At 36.7% G+C, this 16,885-nt stretch overlaps 1 protein-coding gene across 2 annotated transcripts in view; it reads left to right on the top strand.

Moving 5' to 3' along the window:
• Positions 1 to 16,263, top strand: part of LIN9 (lin-9 DREAM MuvB core complex component) — a 40,276-nt gene extending 24,013 nt beyond the window's left edge. For both annotated transcript variants that reach the window (XM_027712933.1, XM_039378679.1), the window contains 9 exons: positions 1,661 to 1,818; positions 2,926 to 3,059; positions 4,028 to 4,147; positions 4,353 to 4,454; positions 9,329 to 9,409; positions 12,770 to 12,895; positions 13,237 to 13,419; positions 13,528 to 13,625; positions 14,891 to 16,263. In XM_027712933.1, coding sequence (XP_027568734.1) covers positions 1,661 to 1,818; positions 2,926 to 3,059; positions 4,028 to 4,147; positions 4,353 to 4,454; positions 9,329 to 9,409; positions 12,770 to 12,895; positions 13,237 to 13,419; positions 13,528 to 13,625; positions 14,891 to 14,996 — 1,108 coding nt within the window. In that variant the 3' untranslated portion in view covers positions 14,997 to 16,263. The remainder of the gene's footprint in view (positions 1 to 1,660; positions 1,819 to 2,925; positions 3,060 to 4,027; positions 4,148 to 4,352; positions 4,455 to 9,328; positions 9,410 to 12,769; positions 12,896 to 13,236; positions 13,420 to 13,527; positions 13,626 to 14,890) is intronic.
• The last annotated feature ends 622 nt before the right edge of the window (positions 16,264 to 16,885 follow it).

Here is a 16,885-nt window from a genome sequence, read left to right as displayed (position 1 = left end):
GTTGTACTCTGCACAGGTGCAAGGACATGAGACAGAGAAGTGCCCCTTTGTGTGCTGAGTCTGGTGTCCTTTCATACTAAGTTAGTTTATTTGAGCTAATAAGCACATATGGAAGGGATCTCCTGTGTACCAGTGTGGCAGTTTAAGCCACATTAGAAATCTAATGTCCAATTTTTAGGCTTCCCCTCACCCCTTCCCACAATTTATTCTAACACCGGAGAGAAACTTTCAGGCCAGAGGCTTCTGTAGGGGAAGGGGGAAGTATATACATTTATTTACACAAATAAATACTATACAAACTAAAGGCAGCTATATATATATATTACATTACTATCAGTCAGTCCTTTCAAGCCCCTCCTTTAACTTTAGTCCAGGAGCAGCCTTTAAGGCTGATATGTAACGCAGTCATTTGCTGTGGGAGTGTTCTGGGCTCCTGAGCACTTCCCCTCACCAAGTTCTAGTTGTTCGTTGCAGTTTCTCTCCTCACGAAGTCCAAGAGGATAGCTTTGAGTCCTTGCTCTTCTGTTGCTGGTGATTTCTCCCTCTCGGTGTCTCATCTCGGTTCGTAGGCTGCTGTAGTGTAGCTTATCAAGCATCTGTGTCCTGGAATCTTCATTCCTCCACGTCAGTTCTCAGCTGTTCCCGGTCAGCTTTGGCAGGCAATTCCTGAGCTCTTGTCTTGTATCCAATTTCGCCTGGGATTCTTCTCCTGAGCACCGAGCTGATTTATCAGCCTGTCCACTTGGCTCTGCTCAAGTGCTGAGCCTTAAAATCCACCCCCCACCAGCCTAAATGCAGTGGGGGGGAAAAAGCCCCCTAGCCTTGGCCACAGGCAGCTCGGTTCAGTTATGCACTGTCCCAAGCGTCCCGCAGCTGCAGGGGGGGGGAAAGAAGGCCTGGCCTCCTCCCTCTTACCTCAGGTGCTGTGAAATTCTTCTTTCACAGCACACACTCCAAATGCTGACTCTAACTCTAGCCAAAGGCTGAGCTGGGGGGGTCACAGGGCTCCCCTCTCCCCCCCGGAGGGGAAGAAGGAGCCCAGCCACCCCCTGGCCTTGTCCACCTACACGCAGCAGACACCAACAGCAAAACAACCAAGACAGAACTTCCAACAGCTTCTGGTGCTGTGATATATGATTTTGAGCAGAAGCAAACAACATGAGTGGTGATTGGCTCTCCAGGGAACACGGTCCTGGCACCCAATCACCTCTGAGCCCCCCCGGCCTCTCAGGGGGGCCAACTTCAAACTATGACAGCCAGTAAGTGTTGACAGCCAGGGATCTCACAGTCCGTCTTCCTCACATGCATTGAGCTGGCATCCAGAGTAGATTGGGTGTGGGACCTGCTTTAGCTTTGTTGTGACACCAGGTGGATCCCTATAAGCAGAAAAAATCCTAAAAAGTTGTACTCTTCAGATATACTGATGCAACAGCTAGTATTCGTATATTTTTAAATAAACTCTTATTTTAGGAGTGATAATTCTGGGGAGTAATACTGTCTAAACACATTCAATGAAATTCTTTTCCCTTGAACACATCACCCCAAGTTTTTTCATTTTCTCTCACTGATTTGTAAACTGTGCCTATTTATTTCATGTGCCTTCGCATATGTATGTTTTCAGTGCTGAAGTTAAGTACAGTTTTACCTAACTGTATTATAGGTGTTCCTCTGCATTCTTTGAGGAAGAGAGGTCAGCATTAAAACAGAAACGGCAGAAAATAAGACTTCTGCAGCAGCGGAAAGTTGCAGATCTTTCACAGTTCAAAGATCTTCCAGAAGAAATTCCATTACCGCTTGTAATAGGAACAAAAGTTACAGGTAATTTCTTAGAAACAAACAAAAAAGCAGCCAAATGTTTTGCAAAGATTTTTAGTAAGCCATAATACATTAAAGTGCACGTAATTAAATTAAATGTAGGACATAAAAAATTGTACGGGTTTTTTGTTAGTTCATTGAGAAGGTGCTTGTGAGGTTTAGCTAGTGTTAGTTAAAACAGTGATACGGTTTTGAGGTACAAACTTAGTAGGGTTTATTATTTCTGCTGTTCATACTGTGGGGTTTTTTAATGTCTGATATATCTACCAAATTCTGGAGAGAGAGAGATGCTTAAATGCAAAATAATGAGTGCTGCTTGAGAGTTTAAAATCTGTCCTAATATAAAACTTGAACTTTATTTTTCCATAAATATAAAAATACCTGTTTTGAAATGGATATACAATTGATACTGCATTGTAGTTGGACATGTATGCTGAACATAATATTGCCTTACTGAAGAAACTTACACAAAGCTGAGGAAGGAATATTGTTAAAAACATTCTTCAAGTTTTGTCTAATTTTATAAAAACTTGAATTCCTCCCTACTGTCTGATTATGGTTGAAATGCTTTTCACATAAGCATCTCCCACTCAGGCCACTACTGTTCATTGCTTTTTTTGTGTTCAACAACATTGCCCTTGATTCTTGCTGAAGAGCAGGAGTGCACAACACTGCCTCTCCCCACTCTCCTAGAGCTGTATCCTTGAGCTGGGTTCCACATTGTCTTTTGCTAAGTATGCAGTCATCAGAGGAGGTGATCAGAGAGAAGTGCTATGCAAAATCATCCGGAAATTGACTTTTGCCTGCAAAATCTGTCTGTCAGAAGGTATTGGGTATTAAACAGTGGGGGTTTCTTAGACATAAGTGTAGTGCTAAGGATTAGATTTGGGAAATATTTGACCTGCAGACTTAAATTTGACAAAAAATTGGGTAATATTTTTATTGCTTTTGCTTTTCTGGGTTTGCTTTTGCTTTTCTGTTTTTTTTTCCCATTTAATCTGTGGGTTTTAACTATACATATAAAGGATCACTTGCAAAAGGTGTATTAAGTCTATTTTTCTCAATGGTGTCAGAACATTATAGTGTTTGGTTTCTTGTTGTGTTTTTAAGCGCGTTTGCGAGGTGTCCATGACGGTCTGTTCACTGGACAAATAGACGCTGTGGACACCCTTAATGCTACCTACAGAGTGACTTTTGACAGGGCAGGTCTTGGAACACACACAGTCCCAGATTATGAAGTTCTTGTAAGTATTAATGACACGTTCTCAAAGTAGCTGTAATAAAAAAAAAAAAAAACTAAATTAAAAAAATCTACAGTGGTATGCTTTAATTAAAAATATTATACCCAGGTGGTATTGTCATAAAGTAGAAACAAGCGTAACAGATGCATGGGAAATTCCAGGATAATGAGCTTCTACTGTTAATCGTTTTACAGAGTAGGATAACCCTACTGATAAAAACATAATGGCTTAGGCTGGAATAATTTACTAGACCTACTATTACATGCTATTATAATAGCCTGAGTTCAATATGAAGAAATATATGAAGTGTAAGATCCCAAAGAAAATTCTGCAATGGGATCCCGCCAGGATTTGCAGAAAATGTTCAAGAAAACCTGGCCCTCTTTAATTTGCAAAAGTCAGGAAAGGCCTGTGGTAGTTGCAAGCAACTATTAAGAGTTGACTGAACTTCATTTTGAAACTTCTTGTGCTAATGAAGCTACCTGGGAGGATGTTGTTTTGGTCAAACAATTTGGGATGATTTCCTGGCTCATAGGCTTTTGTACCAGTTTACGAGCTCCAGGAATCGTTCCTGCCAAACAGTCTGGTCTAGACTGCAAGCTTTTAGGAGGACTTCATGTTCTTTTGTATCTTGTGTAGTGTTGAATCTGTGTAATTTAGAGTCTCTAGTCCCTGTCATGATCTGACTTTGGAACCTCTACTGAACCTCTGTTCAGTTGTAATTTGTCTGCAACTTGCCAGAAGAATTCTGGGAAATATTCCTGCAGGTTTTATTTGATGTGATGCTGGAACACTTTGAAAACTCCAACAGTGGAACAGGATTTTGAAGCTCCTGCCTAGACCAAAAGGAAAACATTAATCTTTTTGTGTTATTGGTTGATGTGTGGATGGGCATGGCTCATCCAGACTTTGAGAGGTGTGTAAAATTAATTAATCTGACACTTGAGGTATATCCTTTTCCTGTCTTCCAGAGCAACGAGCCTCATGAAACCATGCCAATTGCTGCCTTCGGACAGAAACAACGGCCTTCAAGGTTCTTTATGACTCCTCCCCGATTGCCATACACACCTTCACTCCAGTCTCCAATTACAGTAAGTTACTTTTTTCATGTAGAAGAAGATTTCATTGAAGATTTTTTGATACATCTTCATTTCATTGAAGATTTTTTGATACATGTTGAAACTGTTACCTTCAACAGTTTTTGAGATTAATTTTCTGAGGTTATTCAGCAAGATATAAAGGTTAGCAAAACCCTCTAAAACTAAGCTATTAATTTAAATGTTTTTTCCTATACAGGATAGTGATCCTTTATTAGGACAATCTTCGTGGAAAAGCAAAATTTCGGGCACAGATAGTGAAACACTTGGAGGCTTTCCAGTAGAATTCCTCATTCAAGTGGTAAGTGGTATTGTCCTTTTGTGTTTATTCTGCCAATTCTTCCGCAGTCAAATGACCTTCTGTTGATTTATGACAGTAATATCCAAATTAACTTTTGAAGAGATGTTAATAAGATTTGTTTTTATTCCCTCCTTGGCCCCTTCTTAGTTTTCTCACTTGTTCATAACCTTTGAAATATGCCGCTCTTCAGACCACAGGGGTCTCCAAAAATGTGTCTTCTTTTTCCCAGCTCTACCACTTGCTCTGGAAAAAAAAAAAAAAAAAAGACATTATTTCTACCTGCAAACATTGTACTGTGTTTAGACTCTTTTATTTATTTAAAATATACTGGCATTGTGCAAAGAACATTTGCCCATGTGCATTATCATATATTGTATAATGCGATATTTTATGTTATGTAATGTCCTATCCTGTTGGAGAAGAAAAGCAGCACTCATTTCCCTGCAAGCAAACATACCATGCTATATAGATAAGAAAACACTTTTTTGTCTTCACCTTAATGAAATAATTCCTCCATGATTTTTGTACACCAGTTCAGAAGAGTGTAGACAATTAATGTTAGAAAGCTGAAGTTCATTGAATATCAAAATTCACTGAAGCAAGTTACTTTCCAGGATGATGGAAGAATGTAATTGCTCGTGTTGGCGTAGCTTAAGTGATTGAATTCCTTAGCAATGAAAGCAGTTTTGAACATGCCAAAGGAGATTGGAATGACCTACGTTTAAAATACTAAGAACTGAGAAATAATATTGCTGAATGCCTCTCAGATTTTAAAGTCTGTGTAATTGGTCAAAAGAATAAAGTTGTGTGTGTAGCTCACATGACACATTAATATTTGGGTCATTGAGCATAATGAATTTGATTTGACAGAATCATCTATTAATTTTTTTTTTTAGGGAAAACTTCTATGAAGCTTATTTTGAAAAATGTGGCTTGGCATCTAGCTTAGCTAAGAAAATTTAACATAGATATAGTTGCAATAAGATTAATTATGCTAAAAATTGAAATACACAAAAGATATAGTTTAGCAGCATAAACAAAGACTGTCTGCAGCCTATCCTTGAGTCACTGTGATCAGTGAAACTGGGCAACTAAGGTGTATTGAGCTTTACAATTACTTTGTATATTTGAAATGTGAAGATGTGTGATTCCTCAGTCACGTTTGATGGTATATTTTACTCCTTATAAAGAAATCTGAGTTTTACAAGTATAGGCCTCTTGATTGTATTACAAATGGTGGCATTTTACAAAGATACCGCATTAATATGTATTTTTGCTTGAAGATTTTCAACATATTTTGAACAAAATCAATCCATGGGTTTTTGGCATTTGTTTATGTGAGCAACTTGAGACTTTATGCACCTTTTTGACAAAGAATCCCGAGGCTTAAACATTCATGGAAGGACTTGAAGCATCATTTTTAAGCATCTGTTTTTTATAGTAGAAGTTTAAGGAGGTACTGGAATTTGATGTTGTGAAATACATGAGACTGGTGAATATTGATTATTGATTGCACTGCATTCACCAGACCAGATGTATTTTTATGTTAAAGGCTACTGCTCAGGATGTTCTAGCCTTTCTTATATAGTGATACCTAAAAGAAGTTAAAGCCCTTTTTCTGATTTAATGGTGAGTCAGGAAGTAAATGATCAGAAAATGTTTGATTTGAAGAACTACTGGAGAACTACTGCAAGTTATTTATGAGACCATGAAGAAACAATTTTATGGGAAAAATTTTGGACAAAACAGAAAAAATGCAGCACACCTTTAATAAGATTTCAACTCAGCCCCCTAGTTCCCTTTTACAGATTTTGAAATTAATTTGAAAGAAAAGCAAGTGTATCCAAAATCACGTGCAGACACTTACAAATAAACGTTAGGGATATTCACTTTACATATAACTTGCAGTTGTAAGCAAATATTGGGACTTGTAACAACTATTTTAATCGTTGTTCTTTCTAAATCTTTATATTAATTCCTATATGTTTACAGTTTGATATCAGAGACTGAGTTTCTGGGTTTTACTGTGGACAGACGTGTGTTAGGAGAAGATTGGCTCAAAATTTAACATGATATTAAGAATAAAGTCAACAATAAATGAGTAATAAATTTTAAAAGAAGTCTTTCATACTTAGTTCAATATATAATGTATCCTTAAATATTTCATAAGCTATATGAGCAGGTCAAAATCAATAGATTACATTCTTACATTCTAGTCAACAAATTTGGAGGATGTTTTTCCAAGCGCTCAGCTGGAGGGTTTTTTTGGTTTTGGTTTTGGGATGTTTCTCCTCTTCTTGCCTTCTTTGTTTTTTTGTTTTGGGGTAAAAAATTCGATTTGAAAGGAAGCACTCTAGGACAAAGCAGATGTTCAGTGGGTCGCTGCGTGTCCAGTAGAGGGAGTGTTTTAATGCAGCACGGGCAGAACAGTGACCTGGTGTCTGCCTGATCACTGTGGGGAAAACAGGGATCTTCCCAGCTTAAATGCAGGAGGAACAGCTTGAAAATTGATACTGGATTTTTGACCATTTTCTGCTGATGAAAATTTTGAAAACACTGCGTAGTGAGTTATCATGCACTTCATTTTGAAATGCTTGTATTTTCTGACTAAAAAATGAAATCTTAAGTACAAATCTAAACATACTGGTAGGATTGTTCCTTCATCTTTCTTAATGTGGAAAAGCATTGTACTAAAAACTTGTTTCTGGTTTAATGAGTAAATAAAATACTCTTTACTTACAAGAATAAACAGGATGAGTTATGCTGAAAATAGAACTGTTATAGAAGAATTTTTCAAGGAAAATAGGGATAGATTGAAAGCATTCACAGATGACACTGGCAAATGAAAATGGGAGTCTAATTAATAAAATGTACCTCTGAGAGAAAGTTGGTGGATATGATAGATACAGTGAAAGGTCAGAGTTTCTTGTAGAAAGAATCAGATTATCTTGATTATATATCTGTAATATATCTGGGAATAGGATGAATATAATATAAAATCCAAGCTCATCAGCTGGACAACTAGGGCTATGCATCCTCGAGTATGTCTGGACCTCAAAGTGGAAGTAAAGCATAGAAATGAATGCCTTGCAAATTTGGGGAGCAAATAATATATTCTGCTTAATTTGGGGACTCAACAACTTCATGAAGGAGAAAACTTGCTAGGCAATTGCTGGATGGTGACAACAGCAAAGCTTGACAAGTAACTTTTGGCAGCAGTGGCAGATGGTGAACAGTGCTTTCCTTCCTCCCAGGTGTTTTACTGGCAACGTGAGCACTTGTGTGGTGTGTTAGAAGCGTTTTCAGAGAGATAATCCATCTCACAAGTAACAACTTTAAACCTTTCTTGCCTTTTTAAATTTATTGGTTTGTCATTATCGGTTCCGTGATTGGGTTCTTCATGCAAAATTCAAAGTGCAAAAAATGCAGGTGGTGGCTCAGCACAGACATTGGGGGACAGCACAAGGACAGAAATGAGCAGCTGTAATAGGGAGGGTGACAACCAATGCAGTATTGCCTGTGACTCTGACCATGGCTCGTCATCAGTTCATCATATGCATCTGGCAAAATATTTGTGGTAGAAAGAGAGAAGTATTGATGCCATTTTACAGATTTAGTTTACAGGTGTGTCATTTAGAATACTGGTACAGACTTCCTGTGCTCACAACCAGGAAAGATAACAGTGAATGGATAAAAATATACAGAAAGGGCCACAAAAATTTAGGAGATGAAGAAGTTTGTATGGGAGTGGAGTCTGGAAGGGATTGTATTGTGATTAGTATAGTGAAAGAACAGTGGAGAAGAGATGCTTTTATTGTCTCTGAATGAACAGGGATAAATATAAGGAGGGAGAGCTATATTTAGCTGAAAAACAGCTTTGGCTGTTTGGCAATTTGGAACAAATTGCTATGAAGTGAAAAAGAATGCATTTAGCATAGAAATTCCCAGAATATTCCTCAACAGCTGGAAGAGGTCCTGGAAAAATTTTCTATTACAATTTGTGAGGGCAAGCAACCTGGCTGTGTTAAGACTGAACTTGAAAATCAACAAAAGGGATTATACGTGAGTCAGATATATGTTGAACTAGAGGTTCCTATTTCTCCCAGTCACGTGTTTTACTACTAGGATGCAGTTTAACCCCTTTGGAATTTATGAAACCTGAAATCTTGGCTCTGTTTACATCAGTAATAAAACTGTTGCTGGTTGTAGTGGAGTGAGGATTTCTCTCGGGGCCCTCAAGTGTGAATAGTTCTAGGAGTGATGTGTGTGTTTGAGAGCCCTCCCAGTGATTTCCACTTCAGCCTACTAGGTACCAAGGGCAGGGTATACAGGGTATTCCCATTATGAAAAAGGGAAATGGAAAGCCAGAATTGTTCTGTATAAAGCAGACCCAATCCCTATACCAGGTTTTACTGCAAGAGTTTACACAAAGGGCTGGAGCTCAGTAGAGGGCACAGCTGAGAACAGGCTGAGACCTGTGTGAAAAAAGGTGTGATAAGGTGAGTGATATTAATTTTAGTACATGACCATAACACCCTTTGCTCTCCTTCAGGCTGAAAAAAGACCCACCAAAAAAAAGAAGGTTCTTCAGCCCCTTGCTGGCCATAAATTATATTAGCCTTCCTAGAGGGAATTTCAGCTGACGGATTTTAGAACTCATCAATTTATGGCACTTGGAAATGCTTTAAAAATATCTAGAAAATCCATCATTTAATTCTGATTAATTTTAATTTCTGCATCTTAACTTGATGAACAACTGAGAAATAAATTTTAAATTATGAAAGAAACACATATGGTTTTTTATCTTTAATTTCTATGGCATTTTGAAACTGCTTAAGGACCTATTCATTCTAAAAATAGTTCCTTTGTTTTAGACCAGGTTATCGAAAATCCTTATGATCAAGAAGGAACACATCAAACAATTGAGAGAGATGAATACAGAAGCAGAAAAGCTGGTGAGAATGTTCTCTTTTCAATTCTTAAAACAGGATATGCTTTAACAGCTGATGCAAATAGATACAATTAGAAGTAGAGTCTAGATAAAATCTGTATTTGATTGCTTCCTATAACATGAAATTTTTTTTTTATTTTTTTAAAGACAAGTCAGAGAGGTCAGTAGTTTGAAATATGATTCTCCTTTGAAAGCGTTTGGAAACTGATTAATGTTAATATCAGGATAGCACTTGTCACTTGACACATAAAGTAAGGAAATACTATGTACTTTGAGAACGTGGGGTACAAGTTTGTCTGGTAAGACATTCATCATAATATTACTTTGCAGATGTTAGATGCTTATTTTCTTAGCTTTCTGACTAAAACAATTACTCATTTCAGAGATTTTCTATGTAAAGCTCTGAGTGCCCGTGACCAGCATTTAAAATTACAGTACCAGAGCAGCTACAGCATAATTAGCAGCAGAATAGTTTTTCTTGCTAACTTTATCTAATCAGCAGTCAGTAAATCAAAATGATAAGAATGCCTTGTCTACCACCCGTGGCTATAAATCAACTTGAAAGCAGAAAGATATCAGTCTCAACCTTCTGCCAGCGCCCATTCAGGCTGTTGTCTCTGCAGCGTACAGACAGAAGGCTAAAGGTTTGTGGAGAGGAAGAGGAGTCCCTTTTATTTCTTGAAACCAAAACGCTGACTTCTTTTTTCATGTAAAATATTGAATGTTGAAGGTTTTGATTGATTGTGGTAAGATTTCTGATTTTGCCTCTTCAACGATCATATGCATATGTGCATTCTGTTACTCTGCTTCCTACTGCCCCATCCCCATGTCTCTGTAATTATCTTGTTTTGTGCTGTGATGAAGCCCTTCAGAACCTTGTCGTCATTTCAGTTACTACATTATTTTTCTTGTGCATCAAATGTTTTGTATTGTAATTTTGCGTGTTAGTAACTAAAGGAGATGCAAAGAGAAGTAGATTAAAACATACCATTGCAACCTGTAACTGTGATAATGAAAAAATTACCAACTCTTCTTAAAATAAAAAAAATTTTGCTTTTTCTTAGATATTGGTACTTTTGCATAGATAAGGAAATCATAGGAATGACAGTAGCCTTCCTCTTGACGAGAACCCAGATGTTAATGCATCTTTCAGCTACTAAATCATAAATTAACTGTATTGTTATTTTTCTTGGTCTTCTTATTCCACAAAATTGAAAGAGCAAAAAAGAGCAATGGGGAAGAAAGGAATCTAGAAATAAACATTAAATTTGATATATTTTAGGTCACTTGTAGCCTGGATAAGGACTTAGAGATACTTTTGAAATTCTTCCCTGCTCTATTTCCTTTGTAAACCAGCAATCATAAAACAACCTCTGTTACTATTCAAGGCTGCACTGATAAAAATAGAGGATGTGATACCTTCCTATTGGGCCATATTCTTAGCCTGTCTTCTAATCCTCTTTGTCCCTTGGCAATCCCATCTACATTTGTGCCACTGTATATGTGTTGTTTCTCCTTTAAAATATATTTCCTTTGAACAAGAATCTTTTTCTAGCCCAAATACATTTCAACATCAATAGCATACCCAAAAGTGAATAAAATCAAATCCTTTGAGTTCGTTCAGGTGTAGACTTTGTCAGACTTCGATAATAATTCATACAATTGTGATTTGATAATTGTTAGAGTAAAACCACTGTTTGGTTTAAAGTAATCCTTTTATTAAGACTTTTTTTTTTTTAATGACTGATTCAATATAGAAATAAATGGAACTGACCAAAATTAGAACAGATACTGAATGTAGTCCATTATTATTTGGCAATAATAATTAATCTACACAACTCATGAGATGCCTTCAGAGGAGCTATTAATGCATAAAACTGCACATTTTCTATTTCATTTTTTTGACATCACTATACAAGTCAGGGTTGCAGGCTATAAACAAATTACCATGTACATAAAACAGTAAACATTTGGATAAACAAATACAAATAAAAGGATGGACAGTTCATTTTTTCACTTGATCTGCAATAAAGACAAGGTAGAGGTAATGCTGGTTGTTTCAGAGAAGCATCTAGATGTGACAGACAGAGGTGTTACTTGTTTCCATCCACTGAAAGCCAATCCATCTTTTTTCTAACGGTTCAGCTGTTTGTCCCTGTTTCCAGATCTTGGATCAGAAACAGTGCTGGTGCTGAGAAATATTCCTTTCACCATCACTACCATAGAATGCCCTTAACCTTTCCTGATAGGGAATCCACAATTGTCTGCAGCTTTCACGGTTAGCCTGGAGTAGTCTACTCTGCTCTAGGGAAGCTGATCATTGGAGAAGGTCTGAAAGTTACAATTTTTTTCCTGTGTTCCAGAGCTGCAGGAAGTGTGTCAAATTTATGCTAGTTTCCAGTGAATTCTGAAATTATGGTGTTAGTTTAAAGCCCTGTTAATTTGGTATTCAGACTTGTAAATCCCTGAAGATTGTTTCAGTGATTGTTTAACTTTGAACTGAACTGATAACTGAAACCTTGATTTTGAGTTTTTGACAAGGATCCTCCTGATGAAGGCTCTTGGCTTTGCAATTTGGTTTATCTTGTGCTGTAAAATCTATAGCTACAGGTCTGATTGTACGAGATACCTGTATCTCAAACTAGTGGCTAGAAGTAGAAGTACATCCATCTTATGTTGCAAAAGGTATTTTTTGGAGGAACTTTTATAATATATTGTATGTTTTGTTTCAATTTCCGTAAATATCACTCAAACAATGTCAAGCTATATTCTGAAAAGAGTATAAGAAAAAAAGTACTGTATTCTGGTATTTATTCTTTTTGTGGAAACTGTGCTTACAAAATACTTACATTAACAAATATAAGCTCTAGTAACTCTCTTTTTTGGCAGAACTGTTAGCTGTAACAGAAGGTGTGTAGCACTGAGTCATCCTCAGGTGACCACTAACTTACTAGCCAAATGTGCCTCCCATCCTGCAGCAGAGGTGGTCGAGGCCATATTGTCCTATACTGTTCCCTTGCTGACAGGCTGACAGGATAGTTTTCTGCTGAACCAGTAGAGAGAAGCTATGCCCAGCTATTGGAGAATAAGCAGGTCAGACCACTGTCATCTTCTGTAGCATTTACCACCATAGATTATCTTTTAAGAAGAGAATAAAAGCGTGGTTGTTACCTACACACTTGTCACTTGGAATTATAAATAGTAATACTGCATTTTAATATTTTGTATGTTAACTTTTTTTTATTAAACGCTGGGATTTCAAATTTCTCAGTATTATTTTCCAGTGAAAGTTCCTTTTGATGAGTTCCAAATTTATAAATGTTCACTCCTGCATTAACTTTAATGTGCTTTGCGTTTTCCACAGAAATCCTATTCCATGCCAATAAGCATTGAGTTTCAGAGGAGATATGCAACTATTGTTCTAGATCTAGAACAGCTCAACAAAGACTTAAATAAAGTTTTGCATAAAGTTCAACAGTATTGTTATGAGGTAAGATTTTGCTGGAATCTGTATGTACTTGTTGGTTTTGCTTAATCTAAGTAGAAAACAGAATTCCTTGGGAATAGGGCATAGGTGGGGGTCACTTTGAAATGAAACTGTTAGTAGCTGTGTTGGATTCCTTCTCTGTCTCTGCCTTTGTCTGAGCAACAGACACTTTTGCTGATACCAGTGGCCTGTTTTTAAATAGACATACATGAAGAAAAAATACTGCATATTATAAACCTGTGAACTTTCTTTGAAATAATTTCATTTCACACATCCACCAAATGCAAAGGACATTTTAATTCTTCATTTTTTATTCTTAATTTCTCTCTGTTACATCTATGCAGCTTGCTCCTGACCAGGGCCTCCAGCCTGCTGACCAACCCACGGATCTGAGGCGTAGGTGTGAAGAGGAAGCTCAGGAGGTCGTCAGGCAAGCAAATACCTCATCGACAGGACAACTTTGTGTTGAGAGTGAAAATTTGACTGATCTTATCTCTAGGCTTACAGCAATATTACTGCAAATCAAGGTACGGTGTTTGCAAAAAATAGCATCTCCCATAAAATACATAGTATTAAAGCTCTGCCAGTTTCTTTGTGCTGAACTGTGAGAACATTTTTGTTTTCTTCTCCTACAGTGTCTAGCAGAAGGAGGTGATCTGAATTCCTTTGAATTTAAATCACTAACAGATTCATTAAATGACATTAAGAATTCAATAGACTCCTCAAATATCAGGTATTACTTTTCGAATATTTCTTAATTACCCATTTTGTGCCAGCAGGCAGTTCTTACTGTATTTTAGAGATGTACATTTGATTAAAATTCAGAGGTGTAATCTGGTAACTTCTGCTTAACAGGAAGGGTACCATCTAAAAAGGGGCTTCTTACAGCATATGTGAAAGGAGCAGTTTTCTGTTTGAACCTATCAGTGAAGTAACCTGTTAAAAAAAAAAAAAGCGCTGAATTGGTGCAGCAACACTAGACTTTCTTGTTCTTTAGTCATTTTAGAACATTTTCAGATTTTGAAATCCCACTTACAAGTTCTTTAAACTACAGAACAGTACAACTTCAGTGTTCTTTTAGCATACTCAACCTCTTGTCCGTAAATACCAAAAGCTGGCACATGAGACCAGCTTCCATTAGCAAGATTTTAAGCCAAGAAACAGAAGAACAGCAATATTGTGCCAGATCAAGACTAGATGGGCCATTTTTCAACAGTTGTCACAAGCAGGTGCCAGAGGAGGCATTATAAAAATAGCTAGAATGTGGTGATACTTGTCTGGAGTACACTGCAGCCTCCAGCAATTTGTGACCGGCATTTTTTAAATAATTAAGATGCTGCTAAATTACATCATTTAGAAAATATACCTAAGTGCTGCTAAATTACATCATTTAGAAAATATACCTAAGTGCTAAGTACCTTTTCTTATACTCTTATTACTTGTATTGCTGCATTTAAACAGGAGGCTGCACGAGTCTTTAAATTTTGAATTTTTTTTCCCAAAGATAGTAGGATAGCCTTTTATTTCAAAACAATTATTGAGAAATGCTATTTTATAGCATCTTTCATTAGTAAAAACAAAAACCCCAAGCATTAGTGAAACTTCTCTACGATCAACACTGCAAATTACACATTAGAATGGATTCGACTAAAGGTTGGTGTACCCAGCGAAGAATGTGATGTTTCCATTTCATTGTACTTATTTTGGGCATTTTAGCATGTCTTCATAATATTTTGATTTCACTAACTCTGGTCATGTTAAAGCCTTATTTAAAGTACCCAAGTCAGTAACTCTTGATTTCATGCAGCGGTTTGTGCAAATGCTGTTTTCACGTATTTCTCTGTCAGGTTGCATTTGTTTCTACCGCTCTCCAATTCATCTGAATTTTTATACTGGCTGTGTTCACATCTTGATTTTCACTGTAAAAATATTCAGACACAACTCTTAAATATGGGGTTAAACACTTTTATTTATTTCCTTCTTCTTTTCTTCCCATAGTTGCTTTCAGAACAACGTTGAGATCCATGTTGCACATATTCAGAGTGGTCTGAGCCAGATGGGAAATTTACATGCTTTTGCAGCTAATAACACCAACAGAGACTGAAAACTTCCTCTCAAGTGTACAGCAAGTAGTTCTGGAAAACCTTCCTTTCTATAGGCTTCACCAAATATCCTAACTGCCAGAAGATAAGGGAAAAGAAAACCTCTCAGAAAGGACCCTTTTGAATCTATTATATCCGCTTCTTAAGAAAACCAGCATTACTGGCCAGCGTTACATTAGATTTCTCCATTTGTTATTCACATGCAGTAGTTTTGCTAACTGGTAATCTCTTAGTAATTGCATTTATTATAGTAAACTTGAAAACATACTTTCATATAATTTGAACTTAGTTTTTGAAAGTTCAGATTAATTCTGTGCACCTCTTGCTGTTGGGTCTCCTGGTATGTTAGAAGTGACGAAGAGGAAATGGTTCAGTTTAGTAGCCACATGGCAGGTCTTTGTTGTGTAAAGCTACACTTCTGTGTAAGTCTTGAGAACTGCCAGCACCATCCCTGATCTAAGAAAGCAGCAGCAGGATACAGGCAGCAAACATAAGCTGTAAACATGAGGATGTTGGGCAGGTCTGTCAATCAGTCAGTGTCTTGTTGGAGCTCTTAATTTATCGTAACTTATAGAAGGAGTCTAATGAAGGAATATAAAAATGTAACTGGTAACTTTCCAGAAAGAAATTGGTTATGGCTTTTTCCCTCCACACAGGGCAAAAGAAGTGCCGTGGTTGGTATTTTATATAAATGACTGGTTAAACATATTGTTTTTCCAAATTTTTGTTTGTTTTGCACAACTTTTAAATTAGATTACTGGTTATTCAACAGTACCCAACGTATATAAATATGAAAATTTTTATAATGAAATATACCCAGTGAGGTAAACTACAAAAATAAAAAGTGAGAACCTGCCTAGGAATTGGAATTAACCTTTTGGAATGTTAATCTTGTAAAAAGTGTGTATTGGTTTGTTTAAATAGTCTTGTAAAGCTTCTGTGTAATGAATTGTTTCCAGATTTGAATTTTCAGAGATAGCTGTAGAGATGTTTTTGATTCTTTTAGATGCCTCATTAAATAAGGTCTTTTATATGTTAATGTATAAAGAATATGTAAACAGGATTATTTTCAATTTAAAAATTTTGTATAGTTTAAAGATGCTTCTGTATTCTGTGTTGGTATTGTGCCACTGCAAAACTTTAGTGCAGAGTTTATATTTAGCTAAACTTGTTCTGTTAATTGAGAGAAATGCATAAATCTTTTATTCTCAATGAAATTTGTAACTGAATAAATTGAGCTATGAGAGTTGATATATTTCACAAAAATGCAAACTTTTTTGCAGATGGTCTCAGGTCATTTTTTTAAGAGAAGTTAATTGCTGAAAAAAGAAATGTTATGAGGGCGAGGTGAGTAGCTGTTTTAAAAGGTACTTAGAAACTTTACAAGAAGTATTACAAAATAATGCTAAACAGTAATTTAGCTGAATTACCCATGGAAATTTACCTCTCATAATGCAATAGAACATTATGGTGGTCCCTGCAATTGCTTCTGTAATTATGTTACCCATTATTTTGTGATGTTACCATCTGTTTGGTAAAGAAGACAGAAATGTGTCCTTTCCCACCACCCTTTTCATTTAAACAGAGAAAGGTGCCACAACCTAACTTAAGGTACATAGGTTTAGTAGACAGGAACTAATATGATCTACAGCTAACTCGGGAAAAAGGAACCATCCCCTTGCACCCCTGTCCTTGTCTTCTGGTGCTCATAAAACCCACTATCCTTTCTTTAATTATTGCAGGGTAATAGGAAGATACACCATTTGTAACACGCATATCTGTGTACTTTCACCTGTCATTTGTCTATTCCTGCTGTCAATGTGAATATACACATCTTTTCTTTGAGAGGCTGCATTTCTCCTTGGGTACCAATATGTTGGGTTAGAGATAA

Source organism: Pipra filicauda, unplaced genomic scaffold (assembly GCF_003945595.2).
Source record: "Pipra filicauda isolate LSUMZ 115617 unplaced genomic scaffold, ASM394559v2 scaffold143_size2779998_pilon, whole genome shotgun sequence".
In the NCBI taxonomy this organism is placed as follows: Eukaryota; Metazoa; Chordata; class Aves; order Passeriformes; family Pipridae; genus Pipra; species Pipra filicauda.
The sequence above is the reverse complement of the archived record's forward strand: the minus strand, read 5'-3'. Positions and strand labels throughout refer to the sequence as shown.